This window comes from Ictidomys tridecemlineatus, chromosome 7 (genome assembly GCF_052094955.1).
Source record: "Ictidomys tridecemlineatus isolate mIctTri1 chromosome 7, mIctTri1.hap1, whole genome shotgun sequence".
Classification (NCBI taxonomy): Eukaryota; Metazoa; Chordata; class Mammalia; order Rodentia; family Sciuridae; genus Ictidomys; species Ictidomys tridecemlineatus.
The window spans coordinates 46615783-46642372 of record NC_135483.1 but is presented as its reverse complement, the minus strand read 5'-3'; the positions used below and the strand labels follow the sequence as shown (position 1 = coordinate 46642372).

General features: G+C 35.1%; 1 protein-coding gene across 1 annotated transcript in view; it reads right to left on the bottom strand.

Moving 5' to 3' along the window:
* The window catches only part of Cngb3 (cyclic nucleotide gated channel subunit beta 3), a 138262-nt gene that overhangs the window by 70110 nt on the left and 41562 nt on the right, over positions 1-26590 (bottom strand). Inside the window, exons 4-7 of the mRNA XM_021728651.3 lie at positions 10048-10202; positions 9100-9252; positions 7986-8194; positions 1441-1491 (exon numbers count right to left, since the gene is read on the bottom strand). Coding sequence (XP_021584326.2) covers positions 1441-1491; positions 7986-8194; positions 9100-9252; positions 10048-10202 — 568 coding nt within the window. The remainder of the gene's footprint in view (positions 1-1440; positions 1492-7985; positions 8195-9099; positions 9253-10047; positions 10203-26590) is intronic.

Here is a 26590-nt window from a genome sequence, read left to right as displayed (position 1 = left end):
AATTACTTACTAAAGGGGTTGGGTCAGAAATTGCATTGTATCATAGACCTCACTGATTTTACCTTATGTATACTGATTCTTGAGAAGTGTATAGAAAATTACTAAAATAATGCCTTATGAAAAACGAAGCAGGGGGCATGGGGCTGTTGACTTTTCTAATGCTACCCCAGAATCTATGGTTTCTTATTCAAATCATAAAAATCTTTTTAGTTGCTTTCTACCTAGCTGCAAAACTCCACACTCAACCTCTGTGCAGATTGTCACTGGTCATTTTTTAGCCACTGACATGAATTTATGTAGATGGAGAATGATTTATTTCTCATTGAATTATAGAAAATTGAATTAAGTAAGTACTGACAGACACTAAACTCTGTACAAGGCACTTTGTAAAGCATGTTGGGATTGAAATAGGAATAAGATATTATTTCTGTCTGTGAGAAGTTAACAATATAGTAATAGAATAACCAATACAACAATAATTTTATTAGCAAGCCATAAGACAGAAAAGATATGCTAAGGGAATTCAGAAACGAGGAGTGAACAAAGTTAAATAAATGTAAAAATTTTTATTTATAAATGCAATTTAAATATGTGAATTATTTTGGCCCTTATTGAAATGCAAACAAGTATTAAGATTTTGGAATAAGCTTTGAGGTTTTTACAAAGCAGTCATCTCTGAGAACTCATTGAAATAGTGTAGATCTTTTATGAATATGTTCAAGTATGTGCTGATTTTTTTTTACAAAGAAAATTAGTGGGAGATAAAAACAAATTGAATGGGATTTTAATCAGCATCAATACCTATTAGGAACAATTTGGGCCCTAACCCAGATTTGTGTTTTTTAACAAAATTTGAGGTAATTAAAATTGTCCTTGAAGTGGGATACTAGAGTTCACATATACAGACTGGGTAATTTTAGATAATCCCAAATCTTTGCCTATATCTCAGAATTAGGAGGAAAAATAAATGATAAGACTTTGTAAATAATTATAAGTGGTAAAACACATTATTTGAGAGAGGAAGATACCATGCTATCTAAATAATTGCTTCTTTTCCCACATTGTTGTTTTGCATATCTGAACAAAAAAGAAACATTACTTTTGCAGAATTTCACATCATCATGGTATATGAATTGAGGACTAGACCTTTGTAGACAAAACAAAGTATATCCCATTCTCTTTAATTGACCTTTAATTCAAATTCAAATGTGGGAATTTTTACTTAGTTTGATCTGCTTAATAAAAAACCACATGTTGAATTACCCATTTGCATATGTAAGGGAATGTATCATGAAATTATGGTGAATCAAAAACTTTAGTTCTGCCGTTGTCTAATAAAACCTCCTTTGTTACAAAGGAAGACAACTGTAGAAATGGGACTTAAAGTCAAAATGGTAATGGATTATTGAACAGTTTTGAAATTATTTGTAAGCCACCTACCTGATATTTTATAGAACTCTTGTAGTGTTTCTTTAGCTCATTTGGTTCCACCTGAAATATATTTATATTTCAGTTAATTTTAGCTAATTTTATTAATTGTTCTTTCACTTTTTTTTCTTTATATTTATAGCTATTTGTCTCTACTGTTTCCTTCTAACCTCAGTGTGTATACATACTCCATTCTCTCAAAGTTTAGAACAAAACACATTCCTTGGCTTTTATCTTCTGATTTTCTAGAGAGTGCCTGCATGTTCTATATCATTCCCTCATGTTTATCCTTAAACCATGGTAATGTGGTGGCTGCTTCTCACTTTTTTTCAACCCATCAAGACTTAAAAGTGTAAAGACCACCAGTAATGTCCCCATGACCACTCCCGGGAAACTCTTTGTAATTCTTAGCATCCTGTTATGGAACTCACCATATTTTGAAACAATACACATATTTTTGGGCTTATCTGTTTAAAATTGATTTACTTGATGAAGAGGTGCTCTATCTGAGGACAGGATTGATTTGTTTAGCAATTGTGTATAACCAAAGCCTGGAATAAACTAAGTGCCCAATAAACATTCAGTGGAAGAATATATAGGAATGAAGAAATGAATAAAAATATTTGAAGAATTCGATATTTTTGGGAAAAATTTTGTCCTTGGAACTTTCTCTTTCCAAGGATTCAGTACTGTTTTTGGTTTACTTTTATTCTTCACTTGCAACTTTTTGGTGTCCTTGGATTCTTGGACTAACCATTTATAGGTCAAAGTTCCCCAAGATTTGATTCTCATCTCTTTTTCTCTTCATACTTACTTCTTGGGAAATCTCATCCACTTTTATATTTTCAAAGACTGGCATTTATACGGAACCCATCAAATCTCTACCTCCACCTAATATCACTTTATTGAGCCATTTGCTCCAAACCTGAATTCCTCATCATTCTGCACTCCCCTTAAGCCCAGTTGTGATCCTCCTCTTCCTGCTATTATGTATCCCAGGAGCATCCTTATCTATACCAGTTAGTGACGCTAGACTACTCTTTCTCCCTTGTCCAATCAGCATCTGAGTTCAACAGATTCTTCCTAAAATGTTCTCGGGTTCCTTCTCTCCTTTTGGCCCTGACTTTCTGCCTGAGTCTTTGCTCCTCTCTGTCCATTCTTTAATGTCAGAATATTTATAAATCAGAATATTTAATAACTCCTATGTATGTCAAATTCTCTGACTACATGATTTTAAGAGAAAGAGTGAGAGAAAAAAAATCCAAGCTCCCTTTCATGGCACCAGGATCTGATTTCTCTGGCTCATTTGCCTCTTGCAGCATCAAGGACACATTCTGTTAAGCAGTTATTCAAACACCCCAGAGTTTCTCACCTCGACATCTTTTCCCATGCTCTTCTCAGAGATTAGGACACATGTTCCTTATTTTTCAGGGGCAGAAGCGTGAAGATAACTTCAACTCATATATCAAGATTTGGACCAAGTGTCTCCTCTTTCACACAGTTTTCTCTGACCCTTATAGCAACCTTTATAGGTCGTCTTTGTCAGTTCTTACAACATGAGATTCCAACATTTTTCTTTTGTTTGTCTGTCCTTCATAACTGAGCTATGTAATAAAATAGGGTGCATATCTGTGGCCTCTGTTTCCTTAGTTCATAATAATGTCTGACATGTAGTAGGTGCTCAATAAATGTACAATACATGAAGGATGAATAGGGAAGCATTAATATTCATACCTGAAAGAATTAGCACTTCATATTAGATTTATATTTATGTTTCAGTAATATGTAGGAAAAAATTTCTTTGTACTATTAATAAGTTGAAGTATTGAAACTTTGATCTATGGGAGCAGCATTGTCTAATAATTATCATCGATGTTGTTAAAGTTCAGCTTTAAACCACTGCCAAGTAATGTCAAAGATTGATTAGTCAGCTCCTCAATTCTGGTCCCCTTTCCCCTTTTTTGACTATAGTTTTTTATTCATAGACAAAGCTAAATTTTATAGAAACATATTACAACACATACACGACATGCTGACTTAATGATTTGTACTGTGAAATAAAATGGCTTACTAAGCCACAGGTAGATATAGACAGGTTTATGTCGTCTGCCTTATAAATTATGTAACAAGCTTGAATAAAATCACTCAGCTCTTTTCAAAGTTTATATGGGACAGACAGACACAGTTCAAGGACTAAGCTGTTAAGTTAAACTACTATATCCCCCCTCCACCCAGGAAGGATGTTTTTAGCACATTTATCCCTTTACTTTCAGAGTTGAATAAATGTAAATGCAACTAAATCTTGCTAGATTAAATGAAAGTACCATCTAGTGATTTTAAAATCCCTCTTCTTTAGAGCACTAAATAAATTTGGCATCATTAGCCTTATGAGGATCAGCATGCTTACCGGTAACAATCAGGCACTTATTTTTAAAATGTCACCCTATTTAATTCTCTCTGTCTTTTAAGCCTCCTCATTATGCAGGCAACATTTCTTCAGGGGAGGCTTACTTTAGGAAGATATGCTAATTGCACCTAAATCCTTTTTTAACAGTTTTTGAAGCAGCTCTACTCTGATGTTAGTATATTTACTTACTATTTACTTCTTCCAATAAACAATTTTGTAATTTTATATGGAGTGAATAAAAGAAGTATTTCAACAAGAATACTATTTCAAACAACTGTAACCCAGATCAAATAATTATTTAAGGAAAGAAAATGCTTGAACCAACATTGCTGTTCACTCAGTCCTACAAGTGTAACTTGAGTGTATTTATTCTTCAGGTCTCTTCAGGGTAGAGAGGGAAATAAACTGAACACGTTCCTACTTTCAAGAAACTTACTATCAGGTACAAAAATCAAATGAGAAAGAAAAACAAAAAGAAAACCAGATATAAAACCAATGGAACAAAACTATAAACTACTTATGATAATACCAAATGTCAGAAATATGATATGAATATACCCTAAAACTGGCCACAAAGTAATATACTTCTAAAATGATTCTGAATGATTCCAGAACCCCAAAATAAAAAAACTCCTATCATTTTTTTTACATCTATCTATACCCACTTACTATTGTCCTAGAACATAAAGCCTTTTCACATTGATGAAATATACAAATTTGCATTATAAATATATCTTTATATCTACAAATATCTTTATACTTTAATGTTTACATTTATAAATGCATGTTACCATATATTGTCAAATTATAAATATTTGCATTAAATAAAGAAAGAGAGCTACATATAAAAATAGGCATAGGCAGCAAAATTTACCTGTGTGACCATCTAATCATTTAATTAATTCAACAATTTATTATGCATCTTCTGCATGCCAGGTGTGCATGCTATCTTATTTAATCTTTATGATGGATTTATAAGGTAGGCACAATTCCCATTTTACTGGTGGAAAAGAAAGTTTTCAGTGAAAAATTAAATTTATTTTCTTCAAATGATGCGGTTAGTAAATTCGAGAACCCTGATCTGTTTGCTTCTACTCTATCATAATTAGGCTAATTTTCATTTAACAAAATCAAGTCACAGAAATATGAGTAAAGAATATGGAATACAGAGAAGGGAATGTTTAATCTGCTTCAGGTCAGTTTAAAACAGTAATTTCGAGGATTAAGTACTAAAAGCAGTTGACTGTAACAAAGGGCCTGAGTGACATTGAACATTTCCCTACATCCTTGTCATTGGTAGATTTATCTACCAGGGGTTGTGGATGTGAGTGTCTCATATGTAAAATAATCCCCACTATCATTTTCAACTTGAGCCCTTCCATATGTATGGGAAATTACATGCAAGAGTCATTTTTGTTGGTCTTGGGTTCAAAATTCTATCCTTTGTTTAGTACCACTTTCAGACGAAAGAACTGTAAATAAATATTGTGGAAAACTTTTAAACTTTCCTGATTCCATCTAAGGTAGCTGTTAGCATCTCAGTCTGCTCTGTTCCTTTTTTCCTCTCAAGGCCTTGGAGAATTAACATTTCTATATTCTAACCCTAGTGCAACAAGTATTAAACAACAAAGTAGGTAGCTAAACCTACTTGGCAACTGTAAGTATTTAAAACGTTTGTTGAATAAATGAATGAATAATTTGGTGTTGTACACCAAAGGTAGCACAGTCGGAATAAATGTAGTGAGACCTTCAGGTGGGGGACACTGTGTGCATACTTTGTTCCAAAATGTAATCAAGTTTCAAAGGCTAAAACTACCTACTCTAAATTAAAGAAACCATTAAACTTCTTTTGAACAAACAAAGCAATTAGTTCTTGCTCTATATTTGTAGCTTGTGATAATGCATTTTAAATAGAGCTCGTTGAGTGTGTTTTTATTGGTTATTTTTCTTGGTTTTAACACTCCATTGTGTGCAAAAGGCCTCTTAGAAAATTGAAAATAAAAGTCTTCCCTTACTGATTTTGTCATTTTCCATTTGTCAAACATTGATTTTCTCCCCCTTTGTGCATCTAATGGAGGTTGAAATTAGTGCTGTTTTTTGGTGCTGTTTACTTCTTATTTGTACACCATCATCATCATTCATCAAGCTGCCATGAGCTCTGGGGATGGTGCTGGTGAGTTAACTAATGCTCCCAAGTCTGCACAAGGACTATTTTCAGTAGATTTTTTTGCAACAGCTTTGGCTCTTGCCTTTAGAATTTCTTTTGAGGGAAGATTTTGAATACAGGGGATGTTTTCCAGAAAAATTTTTTTAAAAGAAAAAAAATAAGCAAAGTGACTACTTTCAGCCTTTTGATAATATAAGATCTTCTGGAGACTCAAGAAAATATTCAGAAGACTAGGGAACATATCTATCTTTTCCAAAGATATAAACGAGCCTACATTACTATACACTTGGATGTCTGCTCTTCCTGCTATGATGTTGGAGGACATGTTCTGTGAAGCCCTTGATGTGATTTGTGAGAAAGAGATCGCAGTGGACATCAGTCAAAAAGGAAGCATTCTGCTGGCTATGCAGGGAAAGGGCCAAGAGTTGGGTATATGCTTGTGAAAACATATTTTTCTGTTTCTGTTTTGGATTAATGGGGTTGACTATGAAATTCCAACATGAGAATAAATCCAGGAGAAGGTGCTTTTTCCTAAGGATAACAATGCTAATTTCTGAGGCAGGCCACTTGATCATAAGAAATGGGAAGTAATAAATTTGGAAAAGAAGATATCCTAGTCAGTTAAAAATACAAGATAACTGTGCTGTGGTGTGCTTGTAATTTGCCCATGGCAGCCAGGTGTGTGGTTCCTCTTTGTGGCATAGCTTTCTGGGTGGGGATATTAAAGGCTTACTGCTCTTTCAGTCCCTTACAGCACTTTCCAATAGCATATTTTACAAATAGCATATTTTGCAAATCTTCTTTGTAGTCCCTTATGGTAGCTGTTAGCCACATGAGGTTGTTGAGCACAAGAAATATGAACAGGGTGGCTGAAAAAAATCTAGATTTTTTAATGTTATTTAATTGTAATCAATTAAGATTACAATTGGAGTAGGCACTTGTGCCTGGTGGCCACTGTATTGGGGAATACAGTGAACTGACACTGATTAAAAAGCATCACAATATTTTTGCTTTTTAAGTTAAGTTTTCCCAACATGACCAGGTCTAAAACCTTGACTTGATTTTTGTATTATATGCAGGCACTATGCTTGGTGCTGACTATTTAATGATACACAAGACACAATCAGTGTCCTAAAAAAATATAGTCTAGTATATTCTCTCAACACCATGCTGTTTCTTAGAAGGTAGAGTAGACTTTAATGAGTGAAGTAATGCCCACCTTATTTAAAAATTACTGATGTGAACAGCAGACTACAATATGATAAAAATTGCTTTGCATGCTGTTTAAAGCTTTGTTACTAGAGCAATGTATATTGTTTTTCTTTTTTACATGATAATTTATACATTTAAAAAATATTACCTAGGTAAAGTACGTATATAGTTGTGTCATTTCAGACTTCGCATTAGGTTTGTATCCTCAAGTATTATCAAATTCTGGAAAACCTGCCAACTTAAATCAGCATTTGAATCCTGGCTCTGCTACTTTCTAGCTTTTGTGCATTGAACAAATCACCCACAATCTCCAAACCTCAGTTTATTCATCTCTAAATGGGACTGTTAATACCCCCTTTCGTGGTGTCCTTGAAAGGTGTGAAACATAATAATGAATAGTTAAAATAATAACGTAGCTAACATTTAATACTCTCCACTATGCACTAGGCACAGCATTAGGCACTTTGCATACATCAATTTATTTAACCTTTCTATCAGTGTTATGAAGGTACCATTTGTATTCCTGCTTTAAAGACGAGGAAATTAAGGCACAGCCACATGTATGCTCTTCAGTACAGAGTGCACACTCAACTGTTTTTTTATTTTTGATTCTATCATTATTCTTATTCTTACTGATGGTGTCCTGTGGTTAAGGACCCCTCCATGCAGACATAGTCAATTGAACATTAAATAAGATCACATTGCTAGTTTATTTTTTTGTAGACTGATTAGATATCCATTTGTTAGTTTCTTTTCTGAAACTCCACTTACTATTATGTCTCCTCCTTTTACAAACTGGATTCTGGGCTGGATAAACAGCATATCGGAAACGTAGATGATGTCACATATGATGTCCATAATAAGCCAGTAGAGTGTGTTGTCTGGTGTTTGATATGGAAAGAAGAGACGCAGGGGGATAAACCAGCAGTTCCAGTTATAAGCAATGGTGACAAGTAAGAGCCACAGAAGATAGAGTCGATCTAGAAAAACAATTGGAGTCATCCAAATGTCATGGAACAAAGATTGTAAAAGAATTCTCTTGCTTAGTTTGATCAAATGGAGACACTAGCTTTTGGAGATAAGCAATTTGCATTAAGGCCTCTATTAAACATTCAATACAATTCTGCTGCTAAAGTGGGAAGCATTGTACGGTAGGAGGAAGGTAAACTGAACTTATTAACTCAGCAGTGGGCAATCTCTTTCCTGTCTCATGGCCACACTGACTCTATCCCAGTGGGTAACCACACTATATGGAGTCAGGAAAGTAGAAACCCAAGAAGTCAGAGAGACCCTGCTCAGGCCTCCCCTGCAGTTCAGCCACGGACCCCTGCAGCTCAGCCACGGAGGAACAGGTCTCTGATGCTCCTTGATTGAGCTGCAGGCCTGCCCAGAGCAAGGCCAAATCCTGCCAGGGCTTGTTTCTCGGGGACAGCAGACTATGTGCCCATTAAGGCCGTCTGCATCCCCTTCACCTATGACCTTCCTTTGCCCAAGGGAGACCATAAGAGGAAATTGTTTAATTAGAATAATTAACAGTGTGAAGCCCTGGAAGAAGATGGATGCTTTATGAGTGTGTGTGTGTGTGTGTGTGTGTGTGTGTGTGTTTGTGTGTGTGTGTGTATACACATATTGCTGAGTGGTTTGGGGCCTTCTTTTCAAAGGTAATTATGTGTAAGACAGGCCGCCTTTTAAAAACAGGCAGGAATCTATTATTTCTTCTCTCCACTAGAGAGGAGCCAATAATCCTTTGCAGATTATGTTGCTAATACTTTATACTTTCTGGAAACATTCAGAACACGGTTGGGGAAAACAGATGCTCCCTGTGACTTTGGGTCACAGGGGTTCTTGGTGATAGCCAGCCCTCCCAGTGGGTTGCTTGTGGTACCTGTGTGTGAATCAATGCTTCCTGGAAGTCGAATTTTTTTCAGGTACTCTCTCAGAGGAGCCTTCTGGAATTTCCAACACAACATGCCTTGGTAATCTTCTTTTTTTAGCTTAGAATCACTTTCTTGTGTTGGTGCTACAGCTGTGGGCTTTGCTTTATAGGGGAAAAAAAAGAAACGATATTTTAAATAGGTTAGTGAAACTTGGCTTAATCCACCAAAATCTAGATTTCATGAATCCAGAACATTTGAAACTCTTCTTCTCTCAATACAGGGAGATGAGGCAAAACTCTCAGGATTAAAAATAATGACATTTCATTGTGTGTATATCAAAACAGCATGTTTCACACTTTAAATGTATACATAAAAAATAAAGTAAAATAAAACGATAACAATTACCCAAGTAAGGGAAACATTGGAATTTGAGAAATGCATGGCAAGTTTAAAAATCACATAGGTATTACAAAACAAATGCACACCATCCTCCATATTTTAGTTTAGTGCTTAAGTATATATCTTTCACACATATCCTTCAAATCATGGGTAAACAAAGCTCAAAATGGTATTTTCAGTACATCTTTGTCAAACTATAAAGACTGATTTATTTAAGCCTAACCTCTTTAAAAATAAACATATAACACATAGGTCCTTTTGAAAACTCAATCTTCCTTATAGAACTATAAGGAAATCTTCAACTCTATCCTATGTAATTAACAATTCGATTCATATTTATCTGTTATTAAACAAACTTTCCAAAATCTCTTAGATACATGTGTGTATGCATACATTCTCAGACCCACACACATGTATGGATCACTCTCAAACTATTTGTACCTAAATCATTTGTTTCAGGATCTATTTGGGGGATCCAAATTGCATGATTTGCATTTTGCAAATCATATCTCCTCATGGCTTCCTTCTTCCTGGTACTTTAAGAGGACCATGCTTACCCTTTTGTGGGCTGGCTTCAGGTGAGGATAATTCTCCATCTATCAACTTTTTCTTGTATAGGGCTGTTCTTTGTCGCATCCTTTGCACCAGGTTGTGTAGCTGAGCATCAGCATATTCATTTATGACAGGGGCTCCAGGTGGTTTGCTCTTTGGACTTAAAGAGGAAGAAAAAAAATAGAGTTAGAGATGGGCCCAGGAGAAGATACCCACAGGGGAGAGATTAAGTATTTTCACTTTCCTTATATATTCAATATTATTAATTTCCCCCTTTTGCAATTGAATAGAATAATCCAAACATTAACATTTGATGGGAATAGTTTGGTGGAATATAGATTTGTCACAGAAAAATTAAAATACACAAACAGCATATGTTAATTTTTTAAAATATCAGATCTTAATGACTGTGATTCCATCATTGAATTCTACCATTAGGAGAATAAAAGTGTAGCTTTCACAGTTGTCAGAAATCTAAGATGGTCCCAAGATTTCCTGTGGATTGGTATCCACATCCTGCATCATCCTGGGTACAACAAATATGGGATTTGCTCCCCTGTTTAGTGTGTTTATATGGTATAGTTCTCTTCAAAATAATAAGTTTATACAGGTGGTCCTGATTTAATCACATGAGTCCTTTAGGAACAGTTTCTTCAGCTGGTGACAGAGCAGGAAGTCACAAGATAACTTGAAGCACAAGATGGTTGTTAATTGAGAGAAAGCCTGCATTGTTGACTTCTAGTGAAGACACCACTGGATAAGAATTAATAGGCTTAGAGAGATCTTGGCTAGTTTATAAGTAGAAAACAGGGACCTTACTTCTACAACCACAAGGAACTGCTTTTTGTCAATAACTTCAATGTGTTAGAAGGTAAATCTTCTCTAAAGCCTCCAAATGAGATATTTGCGGGGCCTGTCATGTTGATTTCAGCCTCATGAAACTTTAAGTAGAGATCCCAGCCAAGACCACCCATACTTCTGCTCTATGGAACTGTGTACTAATGAATAAGTGTTAAACCACTAAGTTTGAGGTAATTTGTATTAAATATATATGGTGTGTCTTTAATAAACTTCTTTTCCCAGAAAACACACAAACAGACTGATAATAGAGTATTGGATATAGACTAGTAAAGATCTAAATTTTCTTTCACATTTCTTCTAGAGATCTACTCCTTTTCTTTCACTGTCCAACATTTGGTCTACATTGGTCCATGTTGGCTGTATCCATTTTTTCAATATTTATTTTTTAGTTATTGGTGGACACAACATCTTTGTTTTTGTATGTGGTGCTGAGGATGGAACCTGGGCTGCACGCATGCCAGGCAAGCGCACTATAGCTTGAGCCACATCCCCAGCCCCGGTTGTATCCATTTTTATCCATTTTTGTCTCCTCACATTCATACATTTCCTTTCCTTCTCACTTCTAAAGTGGAATACATGGATTTTCACATTGGACCTGTGTAACTTGCAGATTTCATTTAAGAGAATACTACTTGTATTTTTTAATGAGCTCCTTTCCATTCTCTACCTGGTCCAAGAATGTGTCACATATATGACTGTTTACAGATTCTAAGACTATTGGTGTTTTTATCTCTTTATTTTTTTATTCTCCTAATTTATGCCTGTTTCAAGGGTCAAGTATCCTGTCTCAGTATCAAGAGTTTTCACTTAGATAAGACATTTATAAGTCTATATAAGAATGGTGAAGACTGAATTACAGTGGAAGAAAATTAGATGCATCTTAAAAAAAATACAGAAATGGATGGACTCTAGGTCTATAAAGCCAGAATAATCTTTTAAGATAAGAATCAGCATAGATTTCATCCTATTGATTCATTTTTCTAATAATTAAAAAACATATTTCTGATACATAAAAACATAAAATTATACATATTTATGGAATATCATATGATGTTTTAATGAATGCTTTGATTTTTCTTAAAATATAGTATGCTACCAAGCAGTTATTAAGCTTTTCTTTATGTATAGCAAGTATGGATGAGTTAGAGACTGGTCCTATGAATATTCATAGAAGAATCTAAATAAATACTGAACAATAAGTAATAAGGTGTTTTAGTCAACTTTTTTCACTACTGTGACAGAGCATCAGACAAGAACAATTTTAGAGGAGGAAAAATTTATATGGGGGCTCATGGTTTCAGAAGTCTCAGTCCATAGACAGCTGGATCCATTCCTTGGGGTATAACATAATGCAGAACATCATGGTGGAAAAGCGTGGTGGAGGAAAGTGGCCAAAGATATCACAATAAGAAGCAGAGAGAGAGAGTGGTCCATTTATCAAAGACAAAATATATATCCCAAAGGCATACCCCCAGGGACCCACATAGTACCAGCCTATAGTTACCACTCAGTTAATCCCTATCAGGGGATTAATTCTCAGATTGGGTTAAAGTTCTCATTACCCAATCAGTTCACCTCTAAATCTTCTTGCACTGTCTCACCCATGAACTTTTAGGGGAGACCTTATATTCAAATCAAAACATAAGGAAATGTGAACATAGTACTATGCTTAGATTGAACTTGGGCTGGGCGGTTAAGGACAGGAAATTTGTTAAATCTTAAGGGATTAACAGACCTTTGACAGAAGTGAAGTACTGGACTTCTAAGCCTGGAGAGCAGTACAAAGACATGAAAGAACATGATATATTCAGCAAATATTTTGGTGCATATATGTGGATGGGGCCAGGTTCAGAGTGTGGCAAGAATGATGGTGTTTGGGTCTGGAAGCTCATGATGAGTAGAGAGAAGTTTTGCTGGTTTTATATTTCAGAGTTTGGACTTGAAGCTGTAGAGAAGAGTTAGGGTGGACTATTATGCAAATGAGGAACAGAGGCAGATGTATTTGTATTTTGGAGAATTAGCAATAATAAGAGGATGGGTAGAAGAGGGGCATCATGAAAGCATGTAGATGAAGAACACAGTTATTCTAATAGGTGACATTAGAACTGACTAAAGGGGAAGAGAGGTTAAAGAAACACTTTACAAGAACTCACAAGATTCGGTGAATTTTATGGAGTTTGGGGTAACTCAAAAAAAGAATCGGGAATGACTTCCAAATTTTTATTACAAGAGACTAGGTTCATGATGATGACATGAATATAAATAGAAATCTGGAAGTCAGGTATTTTTGTGTAGCGGGTACACAAAAAAATGATTTCTTTTTGTTTATGTGTGTGTAGACTCAGTTCACAGTATTTGTAAGACCTTGTGTGATAGGTACTTTTTTGTGTGACTAAGGAGACATTCACAAATACAGTTGTGCAGAGATGGATATCAGTCCACATGGGATATTCAAAACAATGTGGGGATGATGTCATCGTACACTGTGAGGTTCTCAAGGTCAGAATTAAATATTTTCTTTGTACTTCACAAGCCCTAGGACAAGGTAGATTTTTAAGTAATTGCTTGTTAAATAAACCTGCTACTTCTAACCTTTTGCTTGACCTTATTTGATCTTCTGCAATGCTTTAAAAAAATCTATAAAAAGCAAAGTTAAGGGTTAGTGGATCATTAACTATAAAGTCCGGTATTCAAACTGTCAAATGTCTGATTCAAGCCCTAAAACCTGAAGAAAATATTTCTTCATTTCTTAAATTATCTATAAGCCCTAATTGACCCTATACTTGCCTCTTAATCATCCCAGTTTGTATTGTATAAATGTTCCTTACATTTAAAATGCTGAAAATAATATTAGAAACATGAAAGTATTTCAAATACATGTCTATATTTCAGCTACTACAAATTTTTATTTCTGTGTTAGCTGGAACATTAATATGCTATTGTAGTTCATCTTCTCTTCTTTTTTGTTGACCTCTTTCCTAGATAATCCTCACTGGTCTTTACCTCTAATTGCATACACATAGAAGCTATGTATGTATTTTTCTTCAGGTTATTTTGTGACTGAACAGATAAAGATAGAGATGAAGAAAGACATATTTTACGACATAAAGAACAAAGTGTGGGTAGAAGAGGAAACCAACTGATTTGCTTTAACTATTTTATTTGAACTGCATTTGATATTCCTAGTTCACATTGTACGGTTTTTAAAGAATCACTTCTCATAACTATATGATGAAAGAATTGGTAGGCAGGAAAAATATTTTACAAATTTAGATACACAAATTTTGGAAAAAAATGTTTTCATATTTGGAAGGAAGATCTTATTGAACCATCTCTTATTGAGAAGTATGTATGAGATTTCTAAAATTGATTTATGTGCCTGTGTGAAAGAAAGAAGAATGAATTAGTTATTGTTAAAATGAATTTTTGTGACTTTAAAAATGAGAGTACATAAAAATCTCATTAAAATTGATGAAAAAGTAGGATTATACCAGTGTTCCTCATTTCTTACAATTCAACCAGTGGTATAGGCAGAAAAAAACATTGTGTAACTGACAATTGTCTTTGTTGGGATTCACAGAAGCTTTTGCTGGAGTGAGAAACAGGCCTTCCTTTTTTGTAAAGTGGGAAAAAGTCATTGTGAAAGGAGAGATAGGAAAGAAAAGCTCATGGTTTCTAGATGTACTCACTAATATCAGTTTTAAGAAAGAGTAAACCTTAAAGATATAAATGTTAAAATTCTTTTAAAATTGTCTTTGTTTATTAGGACGTTTGGAAAGTTTTCATATATATTCAGAAAAGACATGTTCTCTAGTTTAAGATGGCTGTTTTAGCATAATATGAAAGGATGACTAGTTTAAAAATTTCTTTCTTTGCATTTATTTTTTATTTTGATTTAACACATAATAATGAATTTATGGGATACACTGTGCTGTGAATTAGATACATGTATGCCATGTGTAATGATCAAATCAGGATAATTACCATTTTTATCTCTTTCAGTATTTGCCATTCCTTTGTGTCAGGAAGTTTTGAACTTCTCTGTTCTCTCTTCTAGTTTTTTTAAAAATATATTTCAAACTGCTGTGAAGTATAGTTGCTACTATGCTGTAGAACACTGGCACTTATCTCTAACAGTATTTTGGTACCCATCATTCAACCTTTCTCTATCCCTCTCTCACTTCCTCTTTCTATCCTCTAGTGATCACTAATCTACTTTTATTTCTCTGAGATCGCCTTTTTTTTTGGCTTCTGCATATAAATGAGACCATTGTCTTTCTGTGCCTGGCTTATTTCACTTAACATAATGTCCTTCAGTTTCATCCCTGTTACCACAAATGACAGAATTTCATCTCTTTTTATGGTGGAACAATACCACATTTTCTCTAAGATGAAAAATTTTGATGGGGACGATATGACGGGATGTGTACACAGAGATATTAAACCTTAAAGTCTTACACATTTTAACATACAATCCCAAATGGATCACCTAGAATTTGCCTTTAAAGGTCAGCTGAAACTGACAGGGAAGCACAGTTGAACTTCAAGCAGAAGAGAGAGAGGATTAAATATGTTTTAGAAAAGTAATTGGAAATACAAAGAAGATAGCTGTGGAGAGAAGGGAATATGACTTGGACAAGAGAGATAATCAATTTAAATTATGTGGGTTAACAGAAAAGTATGAAATTTCAAGTTTGATCAGCGTACTGCATTGAATAGTATCTGCCAAGATTCATGTCCACCTGGAACCTCAGCATATTTAGAAATAAGTTATTTGCATATTTAATTATGGATGGTTCCTGGCTTAACATTGTTCAGCTTATGATGTTTTGACTTCATGATGGGGCAAATGTGAGAAGCACTCAGTAGTAACTTCACTTTGAACTTGGAATTTTGATCTTTTTTTCTGGGCTAATGATACCCAGTATGATAACTCTTGTGATGCTGGGCAGCAGCAGTGACCCAATCAGCCATACCACTGTGAGGGCAAACAACTATGGAGTGCTGTGTTGCTAGACTATGATGTTTGGTAAGTTAGGTATATTAAATATGTTTGTTTGGGGGAGCTTTGGGGATTGAAACCAGGGCCTCATGCATGCAAGGCAGACAATCTACCACTGAGCTATATCCGCAGCCCTTAAATGCATTTTTGACTTTATGATATTTTCAATTTAACGATGGGCTTATTAGGATGTAACCTTACTATAAATTAAAGAGTATGTGTATTTAAGTTTAATTTATACTGGAACAGGGTAGACCCCTTAGTCCAGTGACTAGATTCCTTATAAGAAGGCCAAATGTCTGGGCACAGTTGTACACACTTGTAATCCCAGGGATTCAGGAGGCTGAAGCAGGACTAGCTTCAGCAAATTAGCCAGACCCTCAGCAGCTCAGTGAAACCCTGTCTTGAAAGAAATAATAAAGATGAGTGGGAATGAAGGCATGGAGAAAGCACATAGTAAGAGTACCATGTGACAACAGAGGCAGAGATTGGGCAATCACTGGAAGCTATGAGAGGCATAGAACAGAGTCACCCCCTGTGCTTTCTGGAGACACCTCGATTTTGGGTTTCTAGCCTCCAGAACTGTGAGAATAAATTTCTGTTATTGAAAGCCATTCAGTTTGTGGTAATTTGTTATGACAGCCCTAGGAAATGAATCTAAGGTAACGACATGGACAATTGTGATAGCACAAGGGCGATTCAGATGGCATTATAAGAGAAATTTAAATACCTCTGTGAAGTTCAGTATATGTTAAACTCTAGGTGTGATTTAAAAATTAAAGCCTCTTTAAATACATTCAGTACAGCGGGCAGTTGAGAAGTTGGGTCTTGAGACCAGAAAGGAGGGCTGAGCTAGAGCTGTTGAGCAAGGACTCCCTCACCTCTCTCGGAGGAGATGGTGGACATTCTGTGGAGGAGATTACCACTAAGAGCCTATATAGAACAAGAAAAGATTGGGAGTTCACAACCCAGAAATTTGCTGACATTTAAGGAGTAGCATTTAAAGAAGAAACTGAGAAGTAGCAATTAGGCAGATCTAAGAGAGAAAAATGTCACAAAAATCAGGGACAGTAACAGTTTGAAAAAGGAGGTCAGTGGGTGTCTCATGCCGCACACAAAGTGAATAGGATGAGGGCTAGAGGAGGGCTTTAATTTTAGAAAGCAAGATTTCATGAGTATTCTTTAAGAAAATTGGTTAAGAAAATGTGCAATGCCATTGAATTTTGTCATTTTCTCCCCATCATTAAGTATTCTGTAAAAAAGCTATGTAGAATCTGCCTTTATTTTTTTCTCTAAATACTATTTGGATTTCCATTTATTATTTTCCAAACTCATTTAAAAGTAGTATTTATTTCCTCTAATAAAGTCTTGAATCACTTTGGCTTGGGTAAATTTTACTAGATTTCTTTTAATTCTTAATTAGGAGTCATTTTCTTTTTAACCAATGTTAACTAATTTTTCAAAAATTCCTGTTGAAGTTCTTTTAAGGGGCTGAGGTTGTGGCTCAGTGGTAGAGCACTTGCCTAGCACATGTGAGGCACTGGGTTCAGTCCTCAGCACAACATAAAAATAAATGAACAAAATAAAGGTATTGTGTCCATCTACACTTAAAAATTTTCTTTTTAAAGAGTGCTTTTAAACGCCACTTCTATCTTGTTGAATAACACAGAAATTAGGCAAGGAGTATTATAATCAAATTTGGGAAATTGGAGGGAGAGGGAGGAGCAGGTCTTTTTTTCCTTTGCTATGTTTTGGCAATTATTAGTGATAAATTCAGATGACTGCTTTCAAAATTTACATTTAGAGAAAAGTAACTGGGGCCAAGTGTGGTGTCCTATGTCTGTAATCCCAATGTCTCAGGAGGCTAAGGCAGGAGGATGAGTGAGTTCAAAGCCAACCTCAGCAACTTAGCAAGGCCCTAAGCAACTCAGTGAGACAATATTTCTAAATAAAACATAAAAAAGGTCTGGACAGGGCAATTAGACAGGAGGAAAGAATTAAAGAGATACAAATAGAAAAAGAGGAACTCAAACTATCACTATTTGCCAATGACATGATTCTATATTTTGAACAGCCAAACCCACCAGAAAACTTCCAGAATTAATAAATGAATTAATCAAAGTAGAAGGACATAAAATCAACAAACATGAATCAAACACTTTCCTATCCATTAGTGATGAATCTACAGTAAGAGAATTAGTAAAACTACCCCATTAAAAAAAAATTTATCTGGGAACAAAAGAGGCGAAAGACCTATATAATGAAAACTACAGAACACTAAAGAAACAAATTGAAGAAGACCTTAGAAGATGGAAGACCTCCCATGCTTCTGGATAGGCAGAATTAATATTGTCAAAATGGTCATATTACCAAAAGTGTTATACAGATATAATTCAATTCCTATTAAAATCCCAATGACATTCTTCATAGAACTAGAAAAAGCAATCACGAAATTCACTGGAAAAATAACAGACCCAGAATAATCAAAGCAATCCTTACCAAGAAGAATGAAGCAGGAGGCATCACAATACCAGAATTTAATCTCTACTATAGAGCCATAGCAACAAAAATGGCATGGTTTTGTACCAAAACAGATATGTAGACCAATGGTACAGAATAGAAGACACAGAGACAAACCCACATAAATACAATTATCTCATACTAGACAAAGGCACCAAAAACATTCACTGGAGAAAAGGTAGCCTATTTAACAAATGGTGCTAGGAAAATTGGAAATCCACATGTAACAAAATGAAATTAAACCCTTATCTCTCACCCTGCACAAAACTCAATTCACTGTTGATTAAGGACTCACACAATAAAAGAGATACCCTGCCCTAATATAAGAAAAAGTAGGCCCAAATCTTCACCATGTTGTCCTAGGATCTGTCCTAGGATTCCTTAACAAGAAGTGTAAGAAGTAAAATCAAGAATCAATAAGTGGGGGGTAAAAATTGGGAGTTCATAACCCACTTCAACCTAATGTATGAAATATGATATGTCAAGAGCTTTGTAATGTTGTGAACAACCAATAAAAAATAAATAAATAAATAAATAAATAAATAAATAAATAAATAAATAAAAAGAATCAATAAGTGGGATGGATTCAAACTAAAAAGCTTCTTCTTAGAAAAAGAAACAATAAGGTAAAGAGAAAGACTATAGAACCAGAGAAAATCTTTACCAAGTGTACTTCAGATAGAGCATCAATCTCCAGAGTATATAAAGAACTCAATAAACTTAACACCAAAAGAACAACTAAATACCCCAATCAATAAATAGGTTAAGGAACTGAACAGACACTTCACAGAGAAGAAATATGATTGGTCAACAAATTGAAAACATGTTCAACATCTCTAACAATTAGAGAAATGCAAATTAAAACTCCTCTAAGAATTAAACTCACTCCAGTCAGAGTGGCAATTATCAAGAGTACAAGTAACAATAAATTTTGGTTAGGATGTGGGGAAAAAGGTACACTCATACATTGCTGGTGGGACTGTAAATTGGTGCAACCACTGTGGAAAGCAGTATGAAGATTCCTCAGAAAACTTGGCATGAAAACACCATATGACCCAGTTATCACACTACTTGATATATACGCAAAGGACTTAAAATCAGCATATGATAGTGATGCAGCCACATTAATGTTTATAGCAGCTCGATTCACAATAGCCAACTATGGAACCAACCTAGGTGTTCTTCTACAGATGAATGGATTAGGAAAATGTGGTATATATACACAAGGGAATATTAGTCAGCCTTAAAGAAGAATGAAATTATGGCATTTGCAGGTAAATGGATGGAGCTGGAGACTATCATGCTAAGTGAAATCAGCCAATTCCAAAGAACTAAAGGCTGAATGTTTTCTCTAATATGTGGATGCTAATTCACAATAAGCGGGGTGGTGCTAGGGAAGAACAGTTACTTTAGATTAGGAAGAAGGGAGGGGAGGGGAGGGGAAAGGAAGGGTAGTAGAGTGAATCAGACATTATTACTCTATGTACAGATATGACTACATGACTAGTGTTATTCTGCATCATATACAACCAGAAGATTGAGAAATTATACTCCATTTATATACGATGTGTCAAAGTGCATTCCAATGTCATGTATAATTAATTAGGGAAACAAAAGGGCTGGGTATGTGGTTCAAGAGTTAAGTGTCCCTGGATTCAATCCCTGGTAATCTGATTTGAATAGGTAAATATTTTGGGGACACGTATTTCTGAATGAGAATAATTGAAAATAGCACAAAAATTCTCATTTTTCCCCAAATATCTGTCTACCACAAATACTTTTCTTTAGTAAAATTTGATGAGTACAGATACAACTCAACCAATTCTTTCTCACATTCACCCTTAAATACTATGAAGATTTTTGGTTGTTTGTCACTTTTCACTTATGCATATGGTGTCATACACATTAATTTGTACTTGTGGTAATATACATACGAATAGTATGATGTACAATTTCCTAACCTACAATATTCTTGATCTGTCTGCAACATGCCACAATGCATTATGGCTCCAGGCTTGTTCCTTATGCCCTGTCAGCAGTCTACTTTCTCCAGAGACTTTCTTCTATTAATATGTAAATACCGGAGATTATTTTCATGATGTTTATTTTTATTATTAACAAATCAAATTCTACTGGCCCATAAATGTAGTTGTACCTAATCCTCTTAAAATTTAGATAGCTATGTTAAGGCTAAATTAATGAAAAAAAGTTATAAAAATATTGCCCCAAAATAGATTGTGCATTATATCCCTACAACCCACATAGCTGAACACATAGATGCATGTATGTGTACACATCAACACACATAAGAAACAGTGACCTTTCCCAAATCTTAACCCAATTAAAAAAATATAAACATATAATATTCATAATACTAATATATTTCCTTTCAATAAACATTTAAAATTTCTTAATAGTTTCAGGGTTGTTTTCAGTAGTTAAGCAACATTAGGACATCATGTTTTCCATTTTGTCAGTGTGTTTGTGTGTTTGTGTCTACTAGCAGCCTGAAAGAGTCAGAAAATATTTACAAATGTTCCTGAAAACTTTTCTTGGGGAAGTTTTGTGGTACACTTTAAGCATCTCATACATTTATTCAACAGATATTCATTGTACATTTACATTGAATCAGGAAAGATAATATATTCTATACTCACTTTGAAGATCCTTTAGTTAATTCCTTTCATTTTATCTATATCCTAACATCTTATTCAATAACTTATTCTAAATAAATTAATGTTTCCTTTATTTAAAACTGTTCTATGTGCTATGGTAAAAAAAAAAAAAACCCATGACCTTCCCCAAATTCATCTGTTGAAGCCTTTACTCTCCTTGTGACTGTGTTGGAGATGGGAGTTCTTAAGAGGGTTAAATGAGGTTATAAGAGTGGGGCCCTATTCTGATAGGATTGGTGACCTTATAGCAGATGCCAGAGGGGTCTTTCTCTCTGCAAACACACAGAAGAAAGACCACGTTGAACAATAGCAAGAAGGTGGCCATTGACAAGCCAGAAACAGGCTTCATGGGAAACTAATCCTAGCAATGCTTGATCTCAGACTTCCTATTTCCAGAATGATGAGAAAATAAATTTCTGCTGTTTAATCCACTCAGTCTATGCTATATTGTTACAGCAGCACTAGCAGACTGACGTGGAACACATATGTGTCCATAAAAAAGGGGTAAAGTTATTTTAAGAAGTGGATGAAGATAATAGGGTAAATGCCATAAAGGCCTATAAATGTTAGCAAATATATTTTATAAAAATCTATAATGTTGTAAAACAAGATATTATTACCAGTAAACCAGAAAATCTGAGAAGATTAGAAAAAGCAGAGAGCACATGGGTTCTTAACTCATGCAATGCTTCCAAATTGTGCAGTGCTCAGTACAGTGTGGCTTTTGTCATCAATGAAGAAAATCACTACCCACAATACTCCTAAGAGATGTTTATCACAAAGTCAGAGGTTTCTGGAAGTATTCTACCATTGGAGGGAGTGAAGACAAGGAGCCAGAAGGAGCCATGATCAACCACATTTAGAATTGTGATGTAGTTTTCTCCAGCCCCAAACTTGTATCAAGTGAATGGGAGCAGAAACAACTGACCCTGGGCAGTGAGAGAGAATCTGAATTTGAGAGACAGAGTTATATCCTAATGTAGATGCTCAAAATCAGAAGGAATGGGGAGCTGTATGCCAAGACAAAGAGTAAGTGCTATGATCTTCTTGGCAATGTTTAATCCCACAATCATTGTAGGATGAATACAATAAACAAAACAGCATTTAGAGAAATTCCCTACCACACAGTGGGGTAGGGTAGGGAGGTAGAGTGAGAGGGAGTTTGGTAGGAGTGATCTCCCCTAGGTATAGGTGATTAAAATTATGTGGAATTTCAAGTACAAAGCTGATCACACAGCCAGAAATTGCCAGAAATTGTACAAAATCAATACTATGAAGATTGATTACAATCCTAAAGAAAACAAAGAGAAAAACTAATATCCAAGGGAATAGATTTAACAAAATCAATTATAATTTCAAAAAAGAATTATATCTTCTTAGATACAAGAGAGATTGTCTTTTATGTTAATTGGCATGGATTATTGTGAAAGGGAATCAACTGGTGAATTGGAGATAAAAAATTTGACTACCTAAAAGCTAAAATAAAGTAATTATAATAAAAACAAAGTAAGATGTGAAATTAGGTAAATTGCAGAATGAACAAACATGGCTGGAGAGAAAATTAGTAAGCTGAAGAATTCTCCCAGAAAGTAGCACAAAAGGACAGTAGGTGTAGAGAAGGCAAGAAAAGGTAAGAAGGGCATGAAGGATAAATCTAGACATTCCAACACCAATATAGTTTCTCAAAGGAGATCTTAAAGAAACCAGAGCTGATAAATTACCCAAAGACACCATAGAGAAACTTCATTCAGAGCTGAAAAAATGTGCAAGTTTTCAGATTCACAAAGGTGAGTGTTTTTGTCAATATGGGAGGAGGAGCTCTGGTGAAAGTTTATTGGGAAACTCTTCCATGAGGAAGAAGAATATGTTATAAGCAGGTGAGGCTACTGGTCTTCCTACCTACCTATACATCTCGAGTGAGATCCCTCCTAATGAGTAATCCACGTCCAAGTGAATTTACTGCATGGAAGAGGTAAAAACCTTGAAAAAGCTGAGGCCAATTTTCTGCCATTAAAGCACAATAATTCCAACCTCTACTAAAACATGATGGATGGATATCTTGGATTCTGACCCAACTTCTCCCATTGTGAGTAAATTGGATTGAGAGATGGAACAGCAAGAGGCAGGTCTAACAGGGACAGGGAGTATAGAAATATTTCAACTCCCTAAAGCAAAATGTCAATTACTCTGAGGCAGATTTGTCTTTGCCGTGGCAGTAGGATGTATGGCAAAGGTCTGGAGACGGGAGTGGGACAAGATTCAGAGATGGGGTTAATTCTTAGGGATACCAGTGGATATGTGTGTGGAAAGTCCTGGCAGGAATGGGTTCCCTTCAGAGCAATTCAATAATCTAAATGCAAATGAAGGCAATTTGTACCAAGTGGGAAAACAAGACTGCCTGAATCAATGAAGCAAAATCACACGTAAGCCTTAGAGAAACCAGAAATAGCACAGAAGGAAATTAGGCTAGGGAAGGGAGAAGAAGTGGGGAAGTTGATAATCAGACCTACAGAAAAGGTCATGAGTCTGCATGTTGGGATATAGGGCTGCAGGACCCATGTCTAAACGTTGATGTGTGGCTGTGACCAGTTTATGGAGTCCTGGAGTACCAAGCCCTCCTTGACCATCTAGAAATTAGGAGATTGGATGACTGGCTGAGACAAGTTCTCAGATAGGTTCTTTTTTTAAAGAGAGATGGGGTGGCAAATGATCATCAGAGATACACTTTCTGACATGGAAAATATTTGCCCAGTTTCTTTCCCCTGAAAACATAGACAACATTAACATTCTAGGTCAAGCATTAACAGCACCTAATAAAAGAGAACAGAGAATGAACTTCTAGTTTGATATTGAACTAAAGAAGAGAGTAGTGCATGTATTTAAAGGAAACTCTGAGTACCAAATTAATGACTGCTTCTTTTACTTCTTTCAAATAAAGAGCCAGGACGAGACAAGGAGTTGATCTGAAGCACAAGAAGCAAACTATACATATTGAAAAAGGTGGCTGGGTATGTGAGTAAAATTTAAATAGTGTTTGACTTTCAAATCACTAAGTGAAAGGACAAAGTGTCTAACTTCTATTATAGAAGTAGATTAATAAAGAGCAAGATGAAATTAAATAAGTTGCTGATAACTGCTGAAACTCAGTGAGAAAACTGTACTGGTAGTCTGGCTCTATATTGAAACTTCCCATAAGATATAAGCAGCTGGTAATGACTTTCCTTCTTTTTTTAGTAATTATATTTCCATAAAGAAGTTTGTACTGACTAGGTCACTGCCATCATCATGATTGCTGTCAGTTATCTGCTGCTGAGGACAGACCTGCAGGACATTCATGCCACCATTAAAAAGCCACCAACTGATATTTTACAAAGGTGCAAAGTAATTCAAAGAAGGAGGACTTTTAAACAAATCATGCTGAACCAACTGGACATTCATAGGCAAAAGAGTAAATTTCAATTTAAACCTCACACTTTATACAAAATTAACTCAAAAATGGATCACAGACTTAGGTGGAAAATATAAAAGTATAAAACTTTCAGAAAAAAATAGGAGAAAATATTACAGATCTAGGCTGGCAAAAATGTTCTTAAATTTGACATCAAAAGCCCAGCACATAAAAGGAAAAGTTGATAAACTGTACCTGATCAAAATTAAAAAAAATTTGCTTTGTAAAAGATTCTATTAATAGGATAAAAAGACAAGCTATAGACTGGGAGAAAATATTTGCTAACTACATATCTGACAAAGGTCTAGTAACTAGAGGTTATAAAGTATTCTCAAAATTCAACAGTAAAAAACAGACAATAAGCTCATAAAATGAGCAAAAGACATGAACAGATATTTCACAGAAGAGGATAAACAGATGGCAAATAAGCACATGAAAAGATGTTCAGCATCATTACCTATTAGGAAATGCAAATTAAATCCACAATGAGATAACATTACATATCTCTCAGAGTGGCTAAAATAAAAAAAATAATGACAACATCAAATGTTCACAAGTCTACCAAAACTGGGTCACTCATGCACTGTTGGTTGAAATGTAAAATGGCACAATTATTCTATAAACAGTTTGGCAGTTTCTTACAAAACCAAACATCCAATTATTACATGACTACAATTGCACTCTTAGGCATTTGTCCCAGAGAAATAAAAACCCATGTTTCCACAAAAAAACATGCACAAATATTCACAAGTGCTTTATTTGTAATAACCCTAAATTGAAACAACCCAGATGTCTTTCAACAGGTGAATAGTTAAACAAACTATGGTACATTCATGTCATGTACCACAAAACAAGCAAAAGAAATAAAGTGTTGTGGAGGGCATGGGACAAGTGGAGGAATTTTGGGTTGGACAAAGGGGAGGGAGGGGTAGGGAGGGAGAATGGGGGTAGGAAAGATGATAGAATGAGACAGTCAACATTACCTTAAGTACATGTATGATTGCATGAATGGTGTGACCCTATTTTGTGTACAACCAGAGAAGTGAAAAATTGTGCTCCATTAGTGTACAACGAATTGAAGAGCATTCTGCAATTATGTATAATTTATTAGAACAAATTAAAATGAATGAATGAATGAATGAATGAATGAAATGAATGAACTATAGATACACACACAACTTTGCTGAATTTTTGAGGAATTATTCTGGTTAAAAGCCAATCTCAAAGGGTTACATTTGATGTGATTTCATTCATATACCATTTTGAAATGACAAAATTGTCGGAGATGGAGAATAGATTAGTGATTGTCTGGGATTAGGGTTGGGGTACAGTGTAGAGGTAGGAAGGGAGATGGGTTGAATATCAGAGGGCAATATAAGGGAACATTGCAGTGATGGAACTGTTATGTATCTTGATCGTGGCAGTGAATTTGAGAACTTGCATATAACTATTCACACACACAATTACATGCCTATAAATGAGTATAACTGGGGAAACTTGAATAAGATTGAAAGATTCTCAATTTCAATATCTAATACTATAGTTTTCAAGATGTTACCATGGTAGGGGGAATCAGATAAAGGATATATGGAATATTTTCATATTATTTCCTACGAGGGCATGTCAATCTATAATTATATACAATTTAAATGTTTAACTGAAAAAAGGCATCACTAACCCAATGGCAGGCTACTGACTTAGTTATGTCTAACATCCTTAGGTAAAAATATGGATTTCTATGTATGAAACTCAAAGTGGTCCATGGACATGTAGCACTGGCATCCTCCGGGAGCTTGTTAGGCCACCAAGCCAGACCTATTGAATCAGAACCTACATGTTAGAAGCTCCTTAGATGATTTGTGTGCACATTAAAGTTTGAGAAATATTGTTGACAGGAGTAGTCTTGCAAGTTTAAATACCTAAAGTGCCGACAGGAGCTCTACTTTTTTTCTAAGCTTAAGCACTGTTTCTCTTTCTTAAGGGAATGGTAGAAAAAATCCTGATTTTTCTGAAATATTAGCTGTGTCAATATGACACATAGT